Raw genomic sequence first — 23,043 nt, 5'->3', positions numbered from 1 at the left:
CAGACCCCTAAATAGTGAGGCAAGAATTAAGATAACAGTCCCAGAGTTTAGTCCTTCAGAAACAAGTCAGCAATGGCAGAACTCACATTTTAATCCTGACAAAGTTTCACTTCAAGTATCTGTGTATACAGGCTTTTGTTTGCTTTAAAATCGCTTCTCTCTCCATACTTTCTCCAAGGCCTAAACAAATCCCCAACTCCGTCTCCAGAGCTGCTCCAACACCCCCCAACTCTGGCACCTGAGCTGCTCCAACACCCCCAATTCTGGCTCCAGAGCTGCTCCAACACCCCCAATTCTGGCTCCAGAGCTGCTCCAACACCCCCAATTCTGGCTCCAGAGCTGCTCCAACACCCACTCCAGAGCTGCTCTGACACCCCCAACTCCTGCTCCAGAGCTGCGCCAACACCCCCAACTCCTGCTTTAGAACTGCTCCAACATCCCCAACTCTGGCTCCAGAGTTGCTCCAACACCCACTCCAGAGCTGCTCTGACACCCCCAACTCCCGCTCCAGAGCTGCGCCAACACCCCCAACTCCTGCTTTAGAACTGCTCCTACATCCCCAACTCTGGCTCCAGAGATGCTCCAAAGTCCCCAACTCCAGATCCAGAGCTGCTCCAACAACTCCCAGCTTCCGCTTCAGGGCCGCTCCAACACCCCCCAACTTCAGGTCCAGAGCTGCCCCAACACCCCTTAGCTTCAACTCCAGAGCTGCTTAAACACCCCCTAGCTTTGGCCTTTGATGAGACCAAAATAAATCTTTATGGTCACAACCATAGGCAGTATGTTTGAAAAGGGGTCAATAAGGCCTAAAGTGACAAGAATACCATCCCCACTGTGAAGCATGGTGGTGGCTCACTGATGTTATGGGGGTGAGTGAGCTCTAAAGGCACAAGAGATCTTGTGGAAATTGATGGCAAGATGAATCCAGCATGTTCTCAGAAAATACTGGCAGACAATTTGCATTCTTCTGCTGCGCATGGGACGCTCTTGGACTTTCCAACACGAAAATGAGCCTAAGCACAAGGCCAAGCTGACCCTCTAGTGGTTGCAGCAGAAAAAGGTGAAAGTTCTGGAGTGGCCATCACTCCTGACCTTAAAGTAGTTGTAAACCTCCAAAAAAAAAAAAAAAAACCTGAAAGAAAAAGGCATAATGAGCTAGTATGAATCAGCAGCCGAATGAGATTCAGGATCTGAAGAGACAAATGAGGCAGGGGAAGGTGGGGGGTGCTTTTTGCTAACCGTCACCCAAAAATCACCTCCACCCGGGACACAAAGGACTTCAGGACCACCATCCATTCATCAATGGATAGTTGGGACCCGGAGGGTCCCACAGCCTCTAAGAGGGGATCAGGTGGGGAAATGTGCTTCAAGGACTCTATTAGTCAATACCGAGACCACACAAAAAAGGAACACCTCCAGTGCTCCGGCAGCACCACCCAGCCACGAGCACCAATCAATCCCCAGCAGAGAGGGAGAGGACCCCACCAGACTCACCACCCAGCAGAAACAGGCACCTGCAGCCACCAGGATAATCTGCACTCAACATGCGGCGATCAGGAAGTAAAAAGATCCAGGAGTCAGCACCAGGGGATGAGGAGGGGCTCCCACCGTCCAAATCGCTGCCCAGAGGACTCCACTGTCATGGCCGCCGCTATTTTCAAAGGCAAACTAACACAAAATGGCCGCCGGACTACACAAACATGGCCGCTGTGCATTGAGCACACAGGCTACAAGAAAACGGCGGCACAATGAGGCACCCAGGGACCCAAGAGGGATCCCTAGGCCCCAGAAAATGTCACAGGAAGGAAGGGGGGCCCTGGCAGGAGCCCCCACCAGGCACAGCCAAGACAAATGGGCAGCTAAACCACCTGTAAGAATTTGAGGTCTCAAAGACAAATATTACAAAAGACTGACCACTGTCATTGATGCTAAAGGGGACAATATACAGTATTAAGAACTAAGGGGATGGATACTATTAAACAGGGGTAATTTATATTGTTGGCTTGTTGCCCTGTTCTGTTTTGTGATTGGGCCATTCTGTTATCATCTACAGTTACAGAATATGAATCCCATAAGAAATAAAAACAATGTGTTTTGCATGCTCACTCATGTTTTCTTTAAAAATGGTCCATACTTTATGTTACTAATTCTCCAGGGGGATGCATGCTGAATAAACTAAATTATTAAAAAAGTTGTAGACCTCAGGGAAAAAAAAAAATTAAAAAAAAGAAAAACCTGAAAGACAAAGGCATAATGATCTAGTGTGCATCACATACTAGATCATTATGAAATATTTACTTAAGAACGAAGCCCCCACAGTTCTGCCTGCTCACCAGTAACACGGCAGACATGTTCGGCCGTCCTGCTTCCTGGTTCGCGTCCTACGGCTATCTGATTGGCCGGAGGCGCGATGACATCACTCCCACGCATGCGTGCAGAAGCCGCTGTTCACGGCACAGGGCTCTGAACGAACGGCACGGGTAGCCGTTCCTTCAGAGCGCATGCGCCAATGATGTCATGGCCTGCATGTAATGTAAATATCTCCTAAACGGTGCAAGTTTAGGAGATATTTACAGTACCTATAGATAAGTCTTATTAAAGGCTTACCTATAGGCACAAGTCATTAAGGGGGTTTACAACCTCTTTAATGCATCTAAAACAGAGAAAAATGGATTTTTGTAAAATCATACCGTAAAATCCTTTTCTCTTAAGCTCATTGACAGACGTAGTCCTCCTTGATTAATATCAACTCGGGTTATACTGCCCTCTACAGGAGTAGGACTAGACAGGAAAGAAAACGTTCTGGCCACACCCCAGGGGCAGTCCCAGAGGGTATATCCTCTCACTTCCTGCTACAGCAAATCAGTTAGGTCACAAAGCAGTGTTTAGAGAATTTAACCCAACCCAACTCAAAAACAGAGGGGCGGGTACTACGTCTGTCAATGAGCTTAAGAGAAAAGGATTTTACGGTAAGATTTTACAAAAATCCATTTTTCTCTGTCGCTCATTGACAGACGTAGTCCTCCTTGATTAATATCAACTCGGGACGTCCCAAAGCAGTGCCACAAATGAGGGGTGGGAAAATGGAAATCAAAATCCAATCTAGAAGGCCCAACCGGTGCCAACTAGAAGTTTAAAAGGCTCATCAAACAAAAGATGAGACTCAACAGAAATTCCAACTGAAAAAAACCCTCGAGGTAGACCACCGGTCTCCTCAAATTGTGGTCTGCAAAACCTTGCGGCCAAATGAGGCATCCACCGATGCCATCACATCAACTTTATAAAATTTTGTAAAGGTATGCACCGACTACCAGGTAGCCGCCTTGCACACCTGGACCACTGATGCCTGATGGCGGTAGGCCCAGGAAGTACTGAGCGCTCGAGTGGAGTGCGCCTTAACAGGGAACGGAGGATTCCGACCCTTAATAGAATAAGCCTGTACCACCGACTGTCTAATCCATTTGGAGATAGTCGCGGCAGATGCAGACAACCCCTTTCTGGGGCCATCCGTGATCACAAAAGTGAATCCGTCTTACGGAACGATTCCGTAGTCTTCAGGTATACCCTGATTGCCCGCACCACATCCAAGGAATGCAACGCACATTCCCGAGGATGACTGGGCTTAGGACACAAGGAAGGTAGCACAATATCTTCATTCAGATGAAAGTCTGAAAACCACCTTAGGAAAAAAGGATGGCTTCGGACGAAGAACCACCTTATCCCTATGAACCACCAGATATGGGGAATGACACAATAATGCAGCCAGTTCTGACACCCTGCGTGCAGAAGTGATAGCCACCAAGAAGGCCACCTTCTGGGATAACGTAAGCAAGGGAATCTCCCTGATATTTTCAAAGGGAGGTTTCTGAAGAACCGACAACACCAAATTAAGATCCCAGGGTGGTAAGGGCGCGCGCACTGGCGAAGCCAAGTGCTGCACCTCCTGGATGAAATTCCGCACCAAGGAATGAGTAGCCAGAGGCTTCTGGAAGAAGATTGCTAACGCTGAAACCTGACCCTTGATAGTGCTCAAGGATAGTTTCTGCTCAACCGCCTTTTGCAGAAAAAAAACAAGATTCGGGTCACCGAATAGGTACGTGGGGGAAAACTCCTACGATTCACACCACGCAATGTAAGCCTTCCATGTGCGATAATAGACTTTGCTGGAAGTCGCTTTTCTTGCTTTAATTAGAGTAGGAATAACTGAAGCTGACAATTCCTTGTCCTTCAGTACCTGGGTCTCAATGGCCAGGCCGTTAAAGCCAACGACTGTAAAGCACGATGGAAGATCGGTCCTTGAGACCGCAGATCCTCCCTGAGAAGTCTCCAAGGAGTGTCCGCGACTAGTCTTGCCCAAGTCGGTGTACCCGGCTTGACGAGGCTAGCCCGGAATTACCGGGATAACTGGAGTTCCCTCCACCTCTATCCTGCGGAGAAATCTCAGCAGTAACTTGAGAAGGGGGAAGACATACAGTAGCTGATACTTCCCCTACGGGGCGCTCAGCGCGTCTGCTGCGTCCGCTAGAGGATCGCGGGCGCGAGCCCTGTTGAGCCAGCCTGCCAACAGATTTATCTCCGGGGTGCCCCAATGAAGGGACAGCTGGAGAAATACTTCTGGATGAAGAGACTATTCCTCTTGATCCAGAATCTGACGGCTGAAATAATCTGCCTGTCCACCCCCGTGATAACTATCGCGGAGAGAACTGGAACAACTGTTCCCCCAATAGGAATGTTGGCCACTTCTATGGCCGCCAGGGCACTCTTGGTGCCCCCTGGTGATCGACATAAGTCATGACCGAGGCATAGTCCGATTGGATCCGAACCGGGCTGCCCTGGAGCTGCTCGGTCCAGTAAATCAGACAAAGTCTGATCGCTCTCAGTTCCAACACATTTATCGGTGACCTGGAATTTATCAGAAGAAATGACTTCCCCTGGCTGAGCATCGGAGACCGAAGCCACCAGACCAGAGCCTCCCTGGTCCGCTCGCTCTATCGGATCCGATTGTCCAGGGAATCGGAAATTCCGATTCCATATGAGAAGAATCTCCTCTTTGGAGAATTCGGGTATGAGACTGGGCAAACGGTACTGCCTCTAAAGAGGCGACCATCAATCCCAGCCAGTTGACGGACAGTAATATCCGAATCATGACTGAATCTTCTGGAGTTTCTCCGCATGGAAAAACACTCTTGCCAAGGATGTATCCAAAATTAGGCCCAGATAGTTCAGTCTCCTGGTGGGAACCAGGGATGATCTTTGGGAAAAGCAACGAAAACGCTGATGTCCTGCGAAGATGGGGATATGAAGATCGGCACCCTAAATGTCTATGGACGCCAGGAAATCCCCCTGATGCAGGGAGGCCACCACTGTATGGATGGACTCCATCTCTTCCAAGACCAGAATTGGACGCACCTAGCCCTTTTTCCTGGGCATTGTGAACAGGTTCGACTAGAACCCAAGGAATGGGAACTACCACTGCTTGTTGCATCAAGCTGTCCCCCGCAAAGCTTTTTAAGCGACCCGGGGATGTCGAATATTGGAAAGGAATAATCGCACCGGTGGAAGTGATCGAAACTCGATCTTGTATCCCGACCATATGACCTTGCGAACCCCTTTATCCGGGATTCTGGAAAGCCCTGGATCCGGAAACCGGTGAAGACGTCCCCCCACCCTAGAGATGGGTGAGGTCCATTCTGTCAATCCCACAGGATAACAGTGGCTTTATTTAGTCTGGAAATCGGTGAGTCCACTATTGGTGGTACCGTCCATCTTTGTAATGAGGGATTCCTCAAAATGATAGCGCCTAGCAATGCGTTTGGAAATAGCAGAGGCTCGTTTACGGACGACCCCATTTGAGCAAGGGAAACCCTTCATAAATTTTGGTAGGCTTGCTAGTACCAAAGAAGGAATATGAGTCTCCGCTACCTCTGCCCGTGTAACCTCAAGATTTAAGGTTTCCCGGACAGACACAACTGGTGCTTCCACCAACGCTTCTTGTGCTATGGCGGAGGCAGACGCGTCCTCCTCACTGTCTGAGGAGACCGTACCTGAGACAACAACCCCAGAAAAAGGGGCTGCAATGACCAGCTCAGAATCCGTATCTGAAGTATCAGATGACCTAGGGGTAGGCGGGGGTCGCTCTTCTTGACCCCCGTCCCTGACAGGCTACCTCCACCCGGGATACCAAAGACTCCAAAACTGCTGATAATGCATCATCACAAATGGGGTACTGGAGGGTCCTGCGGCCACCCCGAGGGGATCAGGTGGGGATACATGTGTGGCAGGGTTCATGTAACAAGACACTTGCCAGCAAACACAAAAAAATTAATTTGCAAGTTTTTTTTTTTTTAAACTTAGTCCCCCAGCGCAATAGCGCCCCTCAGTCTACCTGCTTGGACCCCTCAGAAAGAGAGAGAGAGAGAGAGAGAGAGAGAGAGACCCCAAGCTCACCTGATGCACAGAAGTTTCTATCAACTTGCTTCCAGCACTGTCTGTTACAGACAGGAAGTCTTTGGCTTGCTTTCCCTGGGCCAAGGAGGCGGCTCCGCCCCTTTACACACCTTCCGGCGCCTCCCCATAGCTCCTCGAGGTGTTTGGTCACCTCAAACATGGCCGCCCCCATGCTGGAGACACGAGGCTACGCCAATATGGCGGCCTCGTGCGATCTGCAAAACAATGGCGGCGGCCTGTGTAGGATAGCGGCGGCTAGCAGCGGCCTGCGGGAAGTATGTATTCGGCCTGGCGGCCTGCGGGAGTGCCTCAGCCCCACAAACTTCACCCTCCGGTGGTATAGGACCCTGGCGGGCCGCATGCGGTCCGTGGGCCGTCGGGAGGCTGTGCAGCCCGTGGAAGTGACCGGTTGCTGGAGGAATGGCGATCTTGACTGCAGTAACTCAGGCACCTGTGTACACACTCTGACAGGTAGGATACCTTCTACTTCAATAGTAATACCCTTTTGTACTGCCACTGACTTCAGTCCCCTTACAGTCTTACAATGACTTTAGATTGTCAGCTCCCAAACCAAGCCTCCTGGTTACTATTCACAAACAATCACACTCAAATTGGGGGATCTGTGACCTGTTATAGGATAGAGGGGAGACCCATCCTACCATCCCAGAGAGGGGCCCGCGTCCAGCACAAACCCAACAGGGGGAGAGGGGGAACATTCTACTCACCATACCGGAACCAGGCGGGCGCCAACTCCTGACAGAACCCCTCTCCACCAGGGTGGGGGGGGCTGTCGACCAATACGGACGCCGTGACTCTGTTGGTCATTGGCGTCCAGGCGAGACGTTTAACTCGCAGGGTCAGTCCCCGTCCAGTGGGACTATGTCGCGGCTGACCCAGCGCGGAGCTATGGCCTTCACGCGTTCGTAGGCTGAACTGGGGTGATCACTGGATCTCAACATCCAGCCCGTCGCCCAGTTCCAGCTTTCTTGCTTGAAGATCTCACAGGAACACTGGAGAAAAAAGCTGTCTAAAAAAAATCTAAGAAAAAAATCCTGCCAGGACCGAAGATCCTAGCAAGGCTTCTAGGTCCTTACTCCTAACTAGACAGAAAAAAACTGATTTGCTGTAGCAGGAAGTGAGAGGATATACCCTCTGGGACTGCTCCTGGGGTGTGGCCAGAACGTTTTCTTTCCTGTCTAGTCCTACTCCTGTAGAGGGCAGTATAACCCGAGTTGATATTAATCAAGGAGGACTACGTCTGACAATGATTGACAGAGAAATATATTTTGATAGATTTTTACTCCAAAAGCACAAAAGCATTTTATTAAAATACATTTAAAAAAAAAAAAAAAAAAAGGTCTGAAATAAAAAATTAAAAAAAAAAATCAGATTGTTTTTCATATATTTTTTTTACATTCATCGATTTAGGTTCTTATGTCTATGGAATTCCTCCCCCCCCCCCCCCCCCAATCGCCAAAAGTAGTACAGAAACCACATTTGGAAATCGGTGCAGTGCCGCAAAGTCGGCGTTGCATCGATTTGGACAGTGCTATTGCCGGCAATTGCCTCTGATTTCACATGTCAAATCGGACCAATGTGAACGTGGGCTCAACTTCCTTCAGGTCCGGTTCACACTTATGCGATGCGGGAAGGCTGCGAATCCGCAGCCTGTTCCCGCATCGCACACGCACCCCCGGCAGTTCACACTGCCATATGCGATACGCTGGTCGCATATCGCAGTGCGATCTTGCAGTTCGCACAGGATCGGATCGCACAAGTGTGAACCGCTGTGCGATCCGATCCTGATGCGGCTGCCAAAAAGGGTCCTGTGCGAGTTTGCTGTGGGTGCGAATTTAGCCATACAAAGTGTATGGCTAAACTCGCACCGCACAGCCGATCGCATGTAATGAAGGAGCAGTGCGCTCCGACATTACATGCGAACCCCGCAATCGCATAAGTGTGAACCGGGGCTCAGTCTCCTAGTAAGGTACAACAACCTACCCTCATTTTTATATTATTACAACTTTATTGGTGGGTTTCACCTTGCCAGAAGTTTTGAAAGGGTCTACATCCTCTGGGTGCTTTTGTTAGATGTCTGTCCAAATCTTATGGTTACAACAGGCATTGTATGTCTGCATGTGAGATAAGGAGCGAAGATTGTAAGCTCCTTGACCACAGTGACTAATGTGGATGTACAATATGTAAATTACAGTATCAGCACTATAGAAATGTAATAAATGTAACTAAGTTATGGTGAGGCCTTGTAAAAAAAAAAAAAAAAAAAAGCTAGATCATATGGCCACTACTAACATTTTCAGGTACTTACCTCACAAGAGCTTTACTTGCACTTTCTTGGTCTTTGAAAAGCACATACGCATTAATGTTTTTCCTTTTAGGATGTATTTTCCTTCTGCAAAGAAAGGAAACATATTTTCTCATTAAAGAGTAACTTTAAAACTAACGACGACACAGGTCTTAGACCCCGGTTCACACTGTTCCGACTTGGGACGCGACTTGTGCGACCTCAAGTTGCTTGTCATTACAAATTCAATGTAAATGAATGAGAGCCGTCTTAATATGAACTACTGAAGTCTCTCCGACTTCAGAAAAGGTCCCTGTACTACTTCAAGGCGACCTCTATCCGACTTGTGCACATAGACTTCAATCGGAGTCGCCTCTAAGTCGGATCCTTATCTATTTTCAAGCAACTGTGATCAGAATTTCCAGGAAGAAGAAAAAGATTAGCCAGGCATTCCCCACAGACAAAGTCGCCTATCATTAAAGTCTCTTTAAAGTCTCTTCAAAAGTATCTTCAAAGTGGCGCTAAAGTCGCTGCTTCATGGGGCGACTTTCTGGTCGCAATAGTGTGAACCGGCTCTCAAAGTGAACCTGTCCATACCATAATGGCAACAAACTGGCTGCAACACTGCCTGCACCCTTGGGTGTCTTAAAGCGCATTTAAACCAACCAAATCATGTAATATATTACACCAGTCGCTAGATGTGGTGGCTGCAATCGTTTTTTTTTGTTATTTACATTTTCCTCTATTTTCTGATTTTACTTGTGATCTTGCCAGTATCACACCGCCCGGGACGATGCTCACTCACTGTATACACTATCTATGGAGGTGTCAACCTAGGCTGCTCTCCTAATTTGAACTACAAACACTTATTTCTCAGCCTAGGTTTACACTGGCTTGTGGAAAACACTGCATTTAGTATAGCACATCACATTCGCATCAAAATGGTGCATAACCCTTTTTTCTCTGCACCCGAATCGCATCGCATGGGTATTCACACCCATGCAATGCAATTCTGTCAACTGCACTGCGAATTGTGATCTATTTCGGGGTGTCCTTAATCTAACATTGACACATGCGATTGCCAAGTGATGCGATGTGGGGAAACGGATGAATGTTGTGCGTTTCCCACATTGCATCATTGTGAACCAGGGCTGAAGGAGTCAACTGTTATTTTCTCCAGGGTTCTGCTTTAGGCTCGGTTCACACATATATGCAGTTTGCTTTTGATCCAATTCTGCAGTGCTTTTTGCGGTGCATTTTGTGTTTTTGTACATTTTTCATCCGTTTTTTTTTTATGCATTTTTTTTTTTTTGCCAGTGTGTTGGGTGGATTAAAAAACACAAATCGCAGCAAAAATGCTTTACATGCTTTTCTGGAACTTCCCCATTGAGCTCTATTGAATCAAAAAAGCACCATTTTGCTTTTAACAAAGTCCCTGACCCTTTCCAAAAACACAGCAACTGAAAAAAAGCATAGATGTGAACAAGACCCCTAAAAAAACATGTTAAATGGACTGTAGTACGTTTCTGTAAAAAGTAATAAAAAAAAATAAAAAAAATGCATAGGTGTGAACCGAGCCTTTAAAAGAGAAGTTCACCTTTGAAACATGTTTCTCCCATTTTCTAGGGTTGAACATGTTCCAGCATCTGCACCTTCTCCCCTCTCCCTGTGACAGCGGGAGGGGGATCTTCTTCCCACATCCGCTGTCACAATGTGAAAACAGCGCATCCATGTGGGGCTCCACTTACACATGTGCATCATTCATTTACAGATTCCTGTGAATGAATAGACTACAAGTACCATTGCGGTTGACGTCTTGTAGTTCTCAGTGAACTGCAAGGGTGCTGGTGAGCATCCTCATAGTTCACTGATCTTCCTGCTCTCAGGTAACTGCCTGCCTGTACGAGGTACAAGCAGACAGTTGTGATGAGAGTCTGCAGGAGCTGGATATTGCACTCACTGTCTGCTGATCACGGGTGAAATGCTCTGCAGAATCCTTAGCAGAAAAAAATAATAAATGCACTTTTTTTTTTTTTTTTTTTTTGCCTGCAAACAAGTGTGCATTTATTTTTTTTTTCAAAAGGTGAACCCTTTAAAGGGGACTTGAGACTTTAAAACCACTTTAAATGGACTGGTAGGAAGACACCAAACAGATCTGTGGTTTTCTGCTTTCAAAAAAGGACAGGATTACATCAAGGTTGACAGGTTCAGCAAAGCACAAGGTTCCAAACAGAAAACTACAGATCTGTCTGATATCTGCCTACCTGAGTTCATTTAAAGTAGAACTTCAGGCAAAAACTTTTCCTAATGCAAAGTTTCCCTTCACTTCCTGTCCCATAGCCAAACAGGAAGTGAGAGGAAATCTCTGCAAATTAAGAGTATTCCTTGGGGACCCCCAGGTCATCAGAACTAGTGTCCCCCCTTCTGTTACTTTTCTAGGGACAACCCAAAATTTAGGAATTTTTTATAAAACTTTCACTTCCAATGATAATGTTAACAGGAGAAATATAAAGGGTGAATCTTCCTAACGGGGATACAGACAGCAATAAACACTGACAGAGGTTCTAATCCATCTCCACTCTATCCAACACAAAAAAAAGAAAAATTTCCTAAACCTTAATAAAGGGGAGTCTGGCCCCCAAAAACACATTTCTTTTTCCAAGAACCACTCTTGGATGTTTGTCCTGCCCTCTGTCAAGCTTAAACCATACCACTCCCTCCCCCCCTTTTTTTGTTAACTAAAAAATGATTTTTGATGCAGTCTGTGTCCCCACTGGAGATATTTCCAATCCGGACAGAATAAAAAAAAGGGAATAGACCTGACATTAAAACCCAAAGGGGGTTTTATTCTTACCCCACTCCATCCAATGTTTTGGCTGGTATTGATCAGATTTAAGAGTCCACGCTCCTGTGCGATCCCTCACTGTGTGATTTAATAGACCATTCATTTCCACTACTTGCATGCATGCGCTACTTTTGAAAAACATGGGCACCAAATCGCACGGTACCCGCAGTACGATGTAATCTGGTTCCTGCAATCACACTGCGTTTATGATCATTGTATTTACAATGTACTGGCATCCTCAGCGGATTGTAACGCACAGGGAACACACCTTTCCCACACCACGTTCTGGTGTGAACCAGCCCTTAACCTTTACCTCTATGGCTAAAAGAAGAATATATATATCAACTTACTGGATAGTTGCAACTTTTTTGGAGAGGGAAGAATCAGCCCGAGCCTAGACAGAGCAGAAACAAAAGACTTAACATTTGTAGACAGAGTGCCAAGCAACTAAGAATCATACACAGCGTGAGAGACTATGGAGGAAGATTTACTAAAACTAGAGTGCAAAATCTGGTGCAGCTGTGTATGGTAGCCAATCAGCTTCTAACTTCAGCTTGTTCAATAAAGCTTTGACAATAAAACCTGGAAGCAGATTGGTTTTTATACAGAGCTGCATCAGATTATGTACTCTCCAGTTTTAGAAAATCTCCCCCACCTTGCATCAAAACAGTCAGAGGCAATGGATCTGTGTTGACCCTACTGGCCTGATTCAATTCCCATAGAAATAAATAAAGATGGGCTCGAGCGTGTTCGAGTTCGCATGTGCCCGATCCTGCCAGGAAGCAGACACTGCACTCCACTAATCACAGGTAGCGAGACATTTTCTGGTCTGTGCAGCTTCAAATCGGGAAATGTCTCACTGCCTGTGATTAGCAGAGTGCATTGTTGGCTTCCTGGCAGGAACGGGCACATACGAACTCGAACACGCCTGAGCCCATCTCTAGGGATAAAGAACCGTCCAGGATTCAATCAATCTATAAGCCCGACTTAAGAGAAACAAAGGGTGATGCAGTGCAATAGGATGCCTTCTGAAAGTCCTGCTTAGTCTGGCGATGATGACACTATAAAAGCCCAAAGGAAACCGGTCATGTGAGAAATACGAGGACAGCCCTTGCTGAGAATGCTAGTTGTCTTGCTGTTCTATTCCTCTGGCTTCCGTAAATGCTGAATCACTGACCCAGTACACATATTCAGATCAGGAAAGTCATTATCCTTGTTCTAGGCTAGTGGGGTCAAGATGTTCAGCCAAGAAAGTAGTATTTGCAGAATGAGAAGTCAGCCATGGAAGTCTCCATGTTTCTCTCAGTGGAGGTTTTCTTTATTGTAAATCTAAATGTAAAAAAAGTTTCTCTTACGTCCTCCGACAGTCGCCGCCTCTTCATATTCGTCACATATGGGGTATTAGACTTTGCTCCGAAGGAGTAGCTAGGCAACAGAATATGTTAACATTAAAGCTTTTAACATATCCCACCCTCAAGGGGTGGTCCCCTCAGTCAATACCCTCCTACTTCCTGCAACCATATCTCAGTTTCAATGTCTAGCTTGTCAGGAGTGGCTGGCTCTCTCTGTGCTGGGGCTTTGTGCCCCAGACTCTTTCTTCTTTTTTGATTTTTTGTTTGAGTTTTCTCTCTACCTTTACTTAGCTGTTCTTTTTGTCAGCGTTAGTTAGTTCTTCGGATGAAGAGGATCATGCGGGCTGGGTCTCGGGCTGATCCCCCTGGTCGCAGGTCGTGGGTCAGTGGCTTCCCAGCCTGCCATCGAGCGTTCAGCCAGGTAACGCTCCTGGCACAGTGAACGACCCATCCCTGTTCGGTGCAGGGATGATTGGTGAGGTGGCTGCCTCACTGGACGCTGTGCGGTTTCTTAACCCCCATTCTGTGCATCTTGTATGCGACTCTCCCTGCCTCATGTGCAGCGGCTTGTTCGCCTGTGCGGGTCCCCCACGCCATTGTGAGGTAAGTGTATCTATGTGGGGACCTGTCTGTCTGGGGGGGTGTCAGTCTGGGACTGTGTAACCTGCCTCTGTTCACACTGTTTGTCTCCCTATCACTCGGCTGCATGCTGTGGGCTGCAAGGGGGGGGGGAGCTGTGTGACACTGTGTGTGTCAGCCTTGTCAGTGTGAGAAGCTGTGTGCTGTGGGGCATGTTTTGGGCATGTTTGGGCACTATACAGCGATCGCTGCGGCGATCTGACATGTTTTTTTATACATGGATGACATGTGTGCATTACTGTACTGTGGAGCGGCGGTTTCGGCGCCATTTTGCCTACACTCGCTCCGGCCGCATGTTCTACATGCATGGCAGCCATTTTCTTGTAGCCTCCCATAGGCTTTCATAGAGCGCCCTGGCAGCATCACTTCCTCTTCTCCAGGAACACCGATCGAGGCAGCAGCAGCGGCGAGGGTCTCCTCAGGTTATATCCTTCCTATCCATTGCCTGTGTCAGTTTTATTGTCCCTGTGGGGGTCTCATTGTGCTTGTGTGTGGTGCGGTGGGCTGCGCTCGCCGCGCTTGTTAAAGGGGCAGTTAACCCTTTATTATCCGGCATTTGTAATAGGGGCAATGGATTCTCAGGAGGGCAAATTTCCTACCGCCTTGGTGGAAAGCCAGGGGACCGCTGTTTCCCCCCCAGGGGGGGATTTAGCCACTATTGTGGCTGGCCTTGCTGCTCAGGTGCAGATGCTGGTGGCTGCCCAATCTACTAAAAGACCCAGAGTTTCTCTTTCCTCTGATTCTGAGGGTGAAGGTGATGGGGCTGTTATGGCGGGGGCCTCCTTATCGGGGTCCCGCTCCTCCCTGGATCTAGTGGGGTCCGAGGTGGAGGCTGAAGTTGAAGGGGTTGATAATTCTCCCCCTGGCTCGCCTGAAGAGCTTGCAATCATGGATGAATTGATTGCTTCCATAAAACAAACGCTGCGTTTGCAGGATGAAGTGTGTTCCCCCGCTGCCTTGGCGGCTTATGGGACGCAGAGAAAACGCAGGACGCCGCAGGTTTTTCCCTGCAATGATGATTTTCAGCGCGCTGTTAAGGAACAATGGCGCAATCTACGCAAACCTTTTGCTGTACCAAGTAGGTTCAAGCTGCGTTATCCTTTCTCGCCTTCCACTGATGAAAGGTGGTGTGTGCCACCCCCAGTGGATCACGCAATTGCGGTTTTAAACAAATCCACTGCGATTCCTGCAGAGGATTCCCCTGTGTTCCGTGATGCCACGGATAGGAGATTGGAGTCTCTTGCCCGTCATACTTATTCTGTTACGGGTTCTATGCTTAAGGCTCTGTTTGCCTCTCTCATGGCGGCCCAGGCGGTCGCAAGTTGGACGCAGATGCTTAGGCGCGTCCTAGTGGCCGATTCGGCCTCGTCGGCGACCCTGGATATGGTGGATCAAATCCACCAGGGTGTCATGTATCTGTGTGATGCGGACTTGGACCTAGTCCCGTTGGCTGCACGTGTGCACAGCGTGGCGGTGTTGTCTCGCCGCCTGGTTTGGTTGAAATGTTGGTCGGTGGACCAGTCTTCACGGAGGACCTTAGCCAATCTGCCTTATGATGGGTCTCGCCTTTTTGGGGAGTCCTTGGATGTGTTGATTAAGGGGATCACCGGAGGTAAGAGCACTCTCTTGCCCCATTTCCCCAAGGCTAAGGGGGCTTCTGGGAAGAAGCATGCTAATTTTCGGCCCCCTCAGGGGTCCTTTCGTGCCTTTCGGTCGCACTACAAGGGCAAACCGTTCAAAGGTCAAGGCTCTCAGAAGAAGCCCTGGTCTGGAAAACAGAAGTCCGGTCAATCCGGATCCGCAGCCCATAACAGTGCGGCCTGAAGGGGCGCCCTCACCCAGTTTTGGGGTGGGGGGGACGCTTGCTCGGTTTTCTTCAGCCCTGGTTGGCCCGCGTGCGGGACAGATGGGTTCAGGAGATCGTTCGATCTGGTTACAAGATCGAGTTTCTCTCTCGGCCGGAGAGCAGATTTTTTCCCTCAAATCTTCAACTGTCTCCAGAGCGTTTACGGGACCTGCACCTGGCGGTGCGGGACCTGAGGGCTCAGGGAGTGGTAGTTCCGGTGCCTCATCGGGACAGATTTCGGGGGTTTTATTCCAATCTGTTCACCGTGCCCAGAAAGGAGGGCAAGGTTCGTCCAATTCTGGACTTGAAGGCTCTGAACCGCTCTGTGCGGGTTCGCAAGTTCCGCATGGAATCCCTGCGGTCGGTGGTGGCTGCCCTGGTTCCGGGGGAATTCATGGCCTCCATCGATTTGAAGGATGCGTATCTTCACATCCCCATTTTCGAGGGTCACCAGAGGTACCTTCGATTTGCCATTGCGGAGGATCACTACCAGTTCGTGGCGTTGCCTTTTGGTCTCGCCTCGGCTCCGCGGGTCTTCACCAAGGTGCTTGCACCGGTTCTGGCATTATTGAGGGCCCAGGGCATTTCTGTCCTGGGGTATCTGGACGACATTCTGGTTCGGTCTGCGACCAGCCAGGGTCTGGAGAAGGACCTGTCTGTCACGATGAAAACTCTGCAGGAGTTTGGTTGGACGATAAATTTTCCAAAGTCGACACTGAGTCCGTCGGTTCGTCTTCCCTACCTGGGAATGATTCTGGACTCGGTGCAGGCGAAGGTCTTCCTGCCGGAAGACAAACTCAGAACTCTTCAGGAGGAAGTCAGGTCCCACAGGGACGTTCCGCACTCGTCTCTGCGGACGTGCATGAGATGTCTGGGATTGATGGTCTCGGCTTTTGAGGCGATTCCCTTCGCCCAGTTTCACACGCGGGGTCTCCAAGCGGAGATCCTGTCCATGTGGGACGGGCGACCTCAATCTCTGGATCTTCAAATCTCGTTGAGTCATCGCACCAGAAGAGACCTTCTGTGGTGGCTCCAGTCCCCGATGGTGTCCGGGGGCAAGTCGTTTCGTCCTATCTCGTGGACGGTGATCACCACGGATGCCAGCCTGTCGGGCTGGGGTGGTGTTCTGGGCGTTCTGTCCGCCCAGGGAACTTGGTCGGAGGGGGAGTCTTCCTTTCCGATCAACATTCTGGAATTGCGTGCGATAAATCTCTGTCTTCATCGCTGGACGGACCGGCTGCAGGGCTGCCCGGTTCGGGTGCAGACGGACAATGCCACGGCGGTGGCCTACATCAACCACCAAGGGGGCACCTGGAGTGCCCGAGCGGCTCGAGAAGTGGCCGACATTCTGTCTTGGGCCGAGACTCATGTCCCGGCGATAACGGCGGTTCACATTCCGGGGGTGGAGAACTGGCAGGCGGACTATCTGAGTCGCCAGACCCTGGATCAGGGGGAATGGTCTCTCCACCCGGCTGTCTTCCAGATGTTGTGCGCGAAGTGGGGTCTTCCAGATGTGGACCTGTTCGCGTCTCGTCTCAACAACAAGGTGAGAAGGTTCGTGGCAAGGACGCGCGACCCTCGGGCAGACGCGTCGGACGCATTAGTGGCCCCGTGGCATCAGTACAGGCTGATGTACGCGTTTCCACCGTTTCAGTTGCTGTCCAGGTTCCTTCGCAGGTTACACTCGGAACGCAGCACGGTGATTCTTGTGGCACCGGACTGGCCTCGCCGGTCCTGGTACGCAGACCTCGTGAATCTGGCGGTCGACGCCCCGTGGCGTCTGCCTCTTCGAGACGATCTCCTGTCTCAAGGACCGATATACCATCCTGCTTTACAGTCGCTGGCTTTGACGGCCTGGCTGTTGAGACCGAGGTCCTGAAGGAGAAGGGTCTCTCCCCAGAGGTCGTTCATACCTTGATCAACGCGAGGAAGTCTTCCTCGGGGAAGGTTTATTACCGTACTTGGAAGGCCTATTTTGCCTGGTGTGAGTCCAGGGGGTTTTCACCCCGCACGTACTCGGTTTCCCGAGTGCTGTCCTTCCTTCAAACGGGTGTCGATCAGCGTTTGGCGCTGGCTACGATAAAGGGTCAGGTGTCTGCGCTGGCCGTTCTGTTTCAACGTCCCGTGGCTTCCAACTCCTTGGTTGGCACTTTTGTTCAGGGAGTGCGGCATCTGGTTCCTCCTAGGAGGGATCCTCTGCCCCCTTGGGACTTGAATCTCGTTCTATCTGTGTTACAACGTGCTCCTTTTGAACAGATCAGGGAGATCTCGTTGTCTATGTTGTCCAAAAAGGTCGCCTTTTTGGTTGCAATCACTTCGGCTCGCAGAGTGTCGGAGCTGGCGGCTTTGTCCTGCAAGTCTCCGTATCTGGTTGTTCATTTGGATAAGGTGGTCTTGCGACCTAATCCTTCTTTTCTTCCGAAGCGAGTTTCGGAATTCCATCTTAATGAGGATATTGTCTTGCCTTCGCTGTGCGCGAAGCCTAAACATCCAAAGGAGGTGAGATTACATTCTTTGGATGTTGTTCGGGCGATAAGGGTTTACCTTAAATCGACTGAGTCTTTTCGAAAGACGGACTCCTTGTTTGTTCTTCCAGAGGGTCCTCGGAAGGGCATGGCGGCGTCGGCCTCTACCATCGCCAAATGGATCAGGCAGACCATTGAACAGGCCAACAGGTTCCCCCTGTGCCTGTGAAGGCGCACTCTACTAGATCTCTGAGTACGTCTTGGGCCTGTCGTCATGGGGCTTCTGTAGCCCAGGTGTGTAAGGCGGCGACTTGGTCGACCGTGCACACTTTCACGAAATTCTACAAAGTAGATGTTCAGGCATCGGCGGATGCTTCCTTTGGCCGCAAGGTTCTTAGTGCGGCAATTCCCTAGGGTCCCTTGTTGGGGACCTCTGGCTGTTGGGATAAGTTTTTTATCCCCTGGTTATTTGTCTTTTCCTGGGTTGTTGCTCCTGTTGAGCAATTATTTTTCTTGTAGCCCAGCTGGTTTCCTTCCTTTGGTAAGGTTCCTTTCTTTGATGCGGAGACTGCGTTGCCTTTCGGCGCGGATGCGTTTCCCACCCCTCATGTTTGCACTGCTTTGGGACGTCCCCATATGTGACGAATATGAAGAGGCGGCGACTGTCGGAGGACGTAAGAGAAAACGGAATTTTTGTAAAATCTTACCTGTAAAATTCCTTTCTCTGAGTCCTCCGACAGTCGCCGCCCCCGCCCCTCTTTTGGGGTTTGGTTGTATACTCTACTGCTATTCCACTGAAACTGAGATATGGTTGCAGGAAGTAGGAGGGTATTGACTGAGGGGACCACCCCTTGAGGGTGGGATATGTTAAAAGCTTTAATGTTAACATATTCTGTTGCCTAGCTACTCCTTCGGAGCAAAGTCTAATACCCCATATGTGACGAATATGAAGAGGCGGCGACTGTCGGAGGACTCCGAGAAAGGAATTTTACAGGTAAGATTTTACAAAAATTCCGTTATTTCTCCGAAGGTTAATTGGGAGGCACAGTAGATCTTTAAGGGTTCCTCTGCCCCCTAGGGGCTCCATCTTCCATGCAGAATACGGTTACCTGTTCTGTCTGGACCCTGCCACCCTCTTCTCTTCCAGTGGGGGGGGGGGGGGGGGGGCTTCCTGCACAGGAACCCTTACAGCTGCTTCTAGCACTCCTCTTTGCTTTCACCAGCTATCTGAGGACATTCATCCCATTCCCAGGTGCACCAAAGAGACAAGTATGAGAACCATTCTCTCTTTCTGCTCAGGTTAAAAAAAATAATTAAACCCCTGAAATACCTATTTTCCAAGGTGGCCTCTCTGTAGCTCACTGCTTACCTGACACGTGCAGTTCTTTGCGCACACTGAGGGCAGGTTCTATGTCTGGCACTGATAGGCTGCCTGTGTCCGAGCAGTCAATCAGTGCCTCTACTTCACCTAGACCTCAGCTACATTACAGAAGCTAGAGGGGTCTAGAGCACATGTGAATCCGGCCTGCCAGGACACTTCATGTGGCCCTTGCACCTCACCTGCAGCTGTGCCACCCCCTTGTCTCCGCCCCAACTTAGTCTCAGCAGTAAAGTTGAGGACAGAACTCCTCCACCAGATCCTGCGCTTCTCCATGCAGCCGCAGAGACTTACCGCCCATCCCAGCAACTGGGAAAAGAGAGTAAGAGAGAACTTCTCCCACAGATCCTGCACCTCTCTGTGCAGCCGCAGCACCCCCTAATCTCCGGCTTCCCTGGTCTCAGCATTCAAAAAAACGGCAGCTGACTCCAGCCCTCCTCTGGTCCTTCTTCAGACCCTGCACTTTATGCTTCATAGCTCTACCCTAAGTTTGCACTGTGATGTAAGGGAGGGTGGGGAATCCATGACTTATGATGGTGGGAGAGGCTCTTGACATTAGATGTAAAAGAGGGGGGGAAGGGGGGGGGTGCGCTCTGGACATCTAGTCTTGCAGATACAACTGTCCCTTTGAGGGAAACCATATTGCTATGCGGCCTGGGATGAAATGGAGTTTGACACACCTGCTCTAGAGGGAAACCTCATCTGGCAATAGATATTTTTTAAGACTCCTTTTTTGATGGGAGCAGCGAAGGGGGAGGGGTGGCATTCATAAATGTAATCTTTGACTTTAGGCCTGATTTAAAGCTGAAAAAAATCTCCTTTGCAATGGGGCTTGCCCTGCCCAGCAAGGGTTAGTTTTAGTTACCTCACCCGATTCTCAAATCTTCTCCCTGAAGCTCCAGCTTGTGGGCAGTCCTTCAGCATCCTCACATACAATGCAGGGCTAAGGGTGCCACATTGTACTTGATGATGCCACAGTGCCTGTGACCACTGGAGTGTCAGAGAGAAGAGGCTGCAGGACCCAGTCTAACACCGTGGAGGGTGTTTGCTGGAGTGGGGGGGGGGGAATCAGCTATGGTAAGGGTCTTGTAATGGACACCCTAGGCAAATATGAGCAGAGGTAGTCCCACTGTGGAAAGGGAACCCCACCGCAAGGGATTTTTCTTTTCGTACATCACCTATGGGTTATATAGCCACCTACAGGTGAAGGACACTGGCAACCAATCAGAAAGGATGTCCCCCTATAAAACCCCTCCCACACAAGAAGAACATCAGTTTTATCACCAGTTTCTAAAGGTGATGGTCACGGTGGAGAGTCTCTCCACATTTTCTTCCAAGAAGAAAGAAGATTATGCTATATACCCCGATCAAAGATCACTGAATCTAAGGGGTTAGCTATCAGATCCATCTAAAAAAAAGTCAGTGGAATAAAAAAATGGTAACTGAGTCTCGGGAAGCAACAATGAGGTTTTTGCCTGTAATGTCGTCCTTTTGAGGCGCTGGACCCTGGGATTCGGACCATTAGTAATACCAAATACCAAAGGCGCTGAGTGCAGGGTGCTCTAAAGGTTCAAGGCTGTGGCCCCTCTAAAACAAGGGAACCCAGTCCTTGAAGGTCGCCAACACAAAGCTCGCCGTGATGGGTGAAGATTGGATTCCTGTTTCAAAAAGGATTCCTGCGGCAGGAATGTCCAATTTAAAATATTTACACATACAGCAAATTTAAATATTTTATGCACTGTTCCCTTTAAAAGATAACAGAGACCAAGTGCCATGTGGGTCACTGCATGAGACTATGGAAGTTAAGCTATGCAAAATACATCTTGTTAAAAGCTCTGGCTTTTCTTCAGGGATTAAATGTGCCAATTGCATCAATTATGATTAAATTAGCTTGTGCACCTCCTTCTCGATAGCATGATCACGGGGTTCGCTTGGAATGCAAAACGTCCCCGCATAGCTCTAGCAACATTGAAGCGCCCCAAACATCTGGGGGGTCTTGGCCTGCCAGATGTCCAACGTTACTATAGGGCGATCGTCCTTCAGCGTATCCTGAACTGGCGCAACCACACCCACTCCAAGTTATGGGTTTCGATGGAGAAGTTTATGGCGGGCAGGAACCTATCCTACGCCCCTTGGCTTTCCTGGGAGTTCAGGGGGTTGTCGGAGTACGTCTGTCCCCTCACGGTCCATGCGCTCACTGCATGGGACTGATCAGTCCCCCTCCCGGGGTCCCCTGGAGCTGGCTCTGTGTCTTGGATGGCGTTTGTGGCTGCCCACGGTTACCCCGTGATTTTGGTTGCCCGCAATCTGTCCTCTGTCCTGTGCTGCTACGGTTATGCTACTTGGCAACTTTGTGCCTTGTATTCTGACCTGATATGTTGTGTCCCTGAGTGTGTGGCACTATTTGGCCTCCCCCTTGTTTATATCCTTCTGTTTTGTTGTTTCTTTATAGGTGTTTTACATGCAAAACTAAATAAAGATTTCTTAAAAAAAATTAGCTTGTGCAGTTGTGGTATTGATGCAAAGTTTGTTTGCGCCATTATTTGGCGCGAAGGCGCCCGCGTGTTCGTCTCCTCCCTCGATAGCGTGTTTGTTGTGAAGGCCTATTTGTGCGCGTGAATCTTCGCCTTTTAAAACAGGGATACGCCGCATGGAGGGCTTGTTTGAACGCAATTGGCGTGCACGCGGATGCCACATAGTATGCCGCGAATGCGCAATACAGCATAAAAGGGCGCGATTTATAGGGAACCGTTTCCAACACGCTAGCCTCGGTCAGAGGCTGAAGGGGACACAGAACAGCAGCAGCTGGGCTGCGCGAGTCACTGTGGGTATATGATTACTGGCACAAACAGGTCTTGTATCTTGGGATAATCAGTGCTGTGTGATAAGCTGTATAAGCTTGGCACAAGCCTTGAGTACACTGAAGTTAGTACCTCAAGTTTGTCTTGCTAAAAAGCAATGTCTGCCCAAAAAAGAGTTGGGGGAGGCACAGTTGGAAGGTGCACTGTGATGCCACCATCAGGCCTTGAAGGTCCTAGCCGTGCTTCCTCTCTTCCTCTGTTTACTCCCCCTGAAGAGCCAGAGGCGACTAGACAATCTGAGCCATTACGGATGTCAGGCATAGTAGCTAATCCAGGTGCTTCTGCTGCAACCTAGGTTTTGGCATCTGCATTAGCCAGCCTTGAGGGTAAGATTGCTGGCATCATTGCAGCATCTCAAGTAGGGAGGAAATGTGAAACATCCCCCTCACCTGAGCCACCCCCTGAATCAATTCAGGATTGGGCAGAGGATGTGGAAGAAGTAGCTGACGATGACCCTATGGTTGGTCAAGCTGTGGTTTCCAATTCTGAGTCCGGGTCAGAGGAGTCTTTATCAGCCTCTCAAACCCAGAGATTGTAGGTTCAGTCTCTTACTGAAATGGTCTGGTCTTAATACAAATTTCCTCCCTTAGAGACAGCTAAAGTCTCTTTTTCCTCTCTAGGCTCATTGCGCCCTCCTCATAGTCCTTGGACGTTTCCCAAAATACCGCTCTTGGAGCAAGAAATGTAGAATGATTGGGATCATCCTGATGGGATTTTTGTTCCTCCTAAAAGATTTTCACTGTTGTATCCTATGGAGCAAAACTTTACTAAGAAATGGAATATACCCACTGTGGATTCTGCTAATTCTTCTGTTATCAAGAGTTTAACCCGCCCTGTGGATAATGCCCAGGTTTTTAAAGATCCAGCAGATAAAAAGTTGTAGTCTTAATTGAAAGCCTCCTTTGCCA

The 23,043-nt window shown here is 49.2% G+C and overlaps 1 protein-coding gene across 1 annotated transcript in view; it reads right to left on the bottom strand.

Annotated features, from left to right (window-relative positions):
* The window catches only part of APEX2 (apurinic/apyrimidinic endodeoxyribonuclease 2), a 226,327-nt gene that overhangs the window by 17,699 nt on the left and 185,585 nt on the right, over positions 1-23,043 (bottom strand). The window contains exons 12-13 of the mRNA XM_082264617.1: positions 11,945-11,988; positions 8,774-8,857 (exon numbers count right to left, since the gene is read on the bottom strand). Of these exons, the coding sequence (XP_082120743.1) occupies positions 8,774-8,857; positions 11,945-11,988 (128 nt within the window). The remainder of the gene's footprint in view (positions 1-8,773; positions 8,858-11,944; positions 11,989-23,043) is intronic.

This window comes from Pelophylax lessonae (genome assembly GCF_965119305.1).
Source record: "Pelophylax lessonae genome assembly, chromosome: 7".
Lineage (NCBI taxonomy): Eukaryota > Metazoa > Chordata > Amphibia > Anura > Ranidae > Pelophylax > Pelophylax lessonae.
The sequence above is the reverse complement of the archived record's forward strand: the minus strand, read 5'-3'. Positions and strand labels throughout refer to the sequence as shown.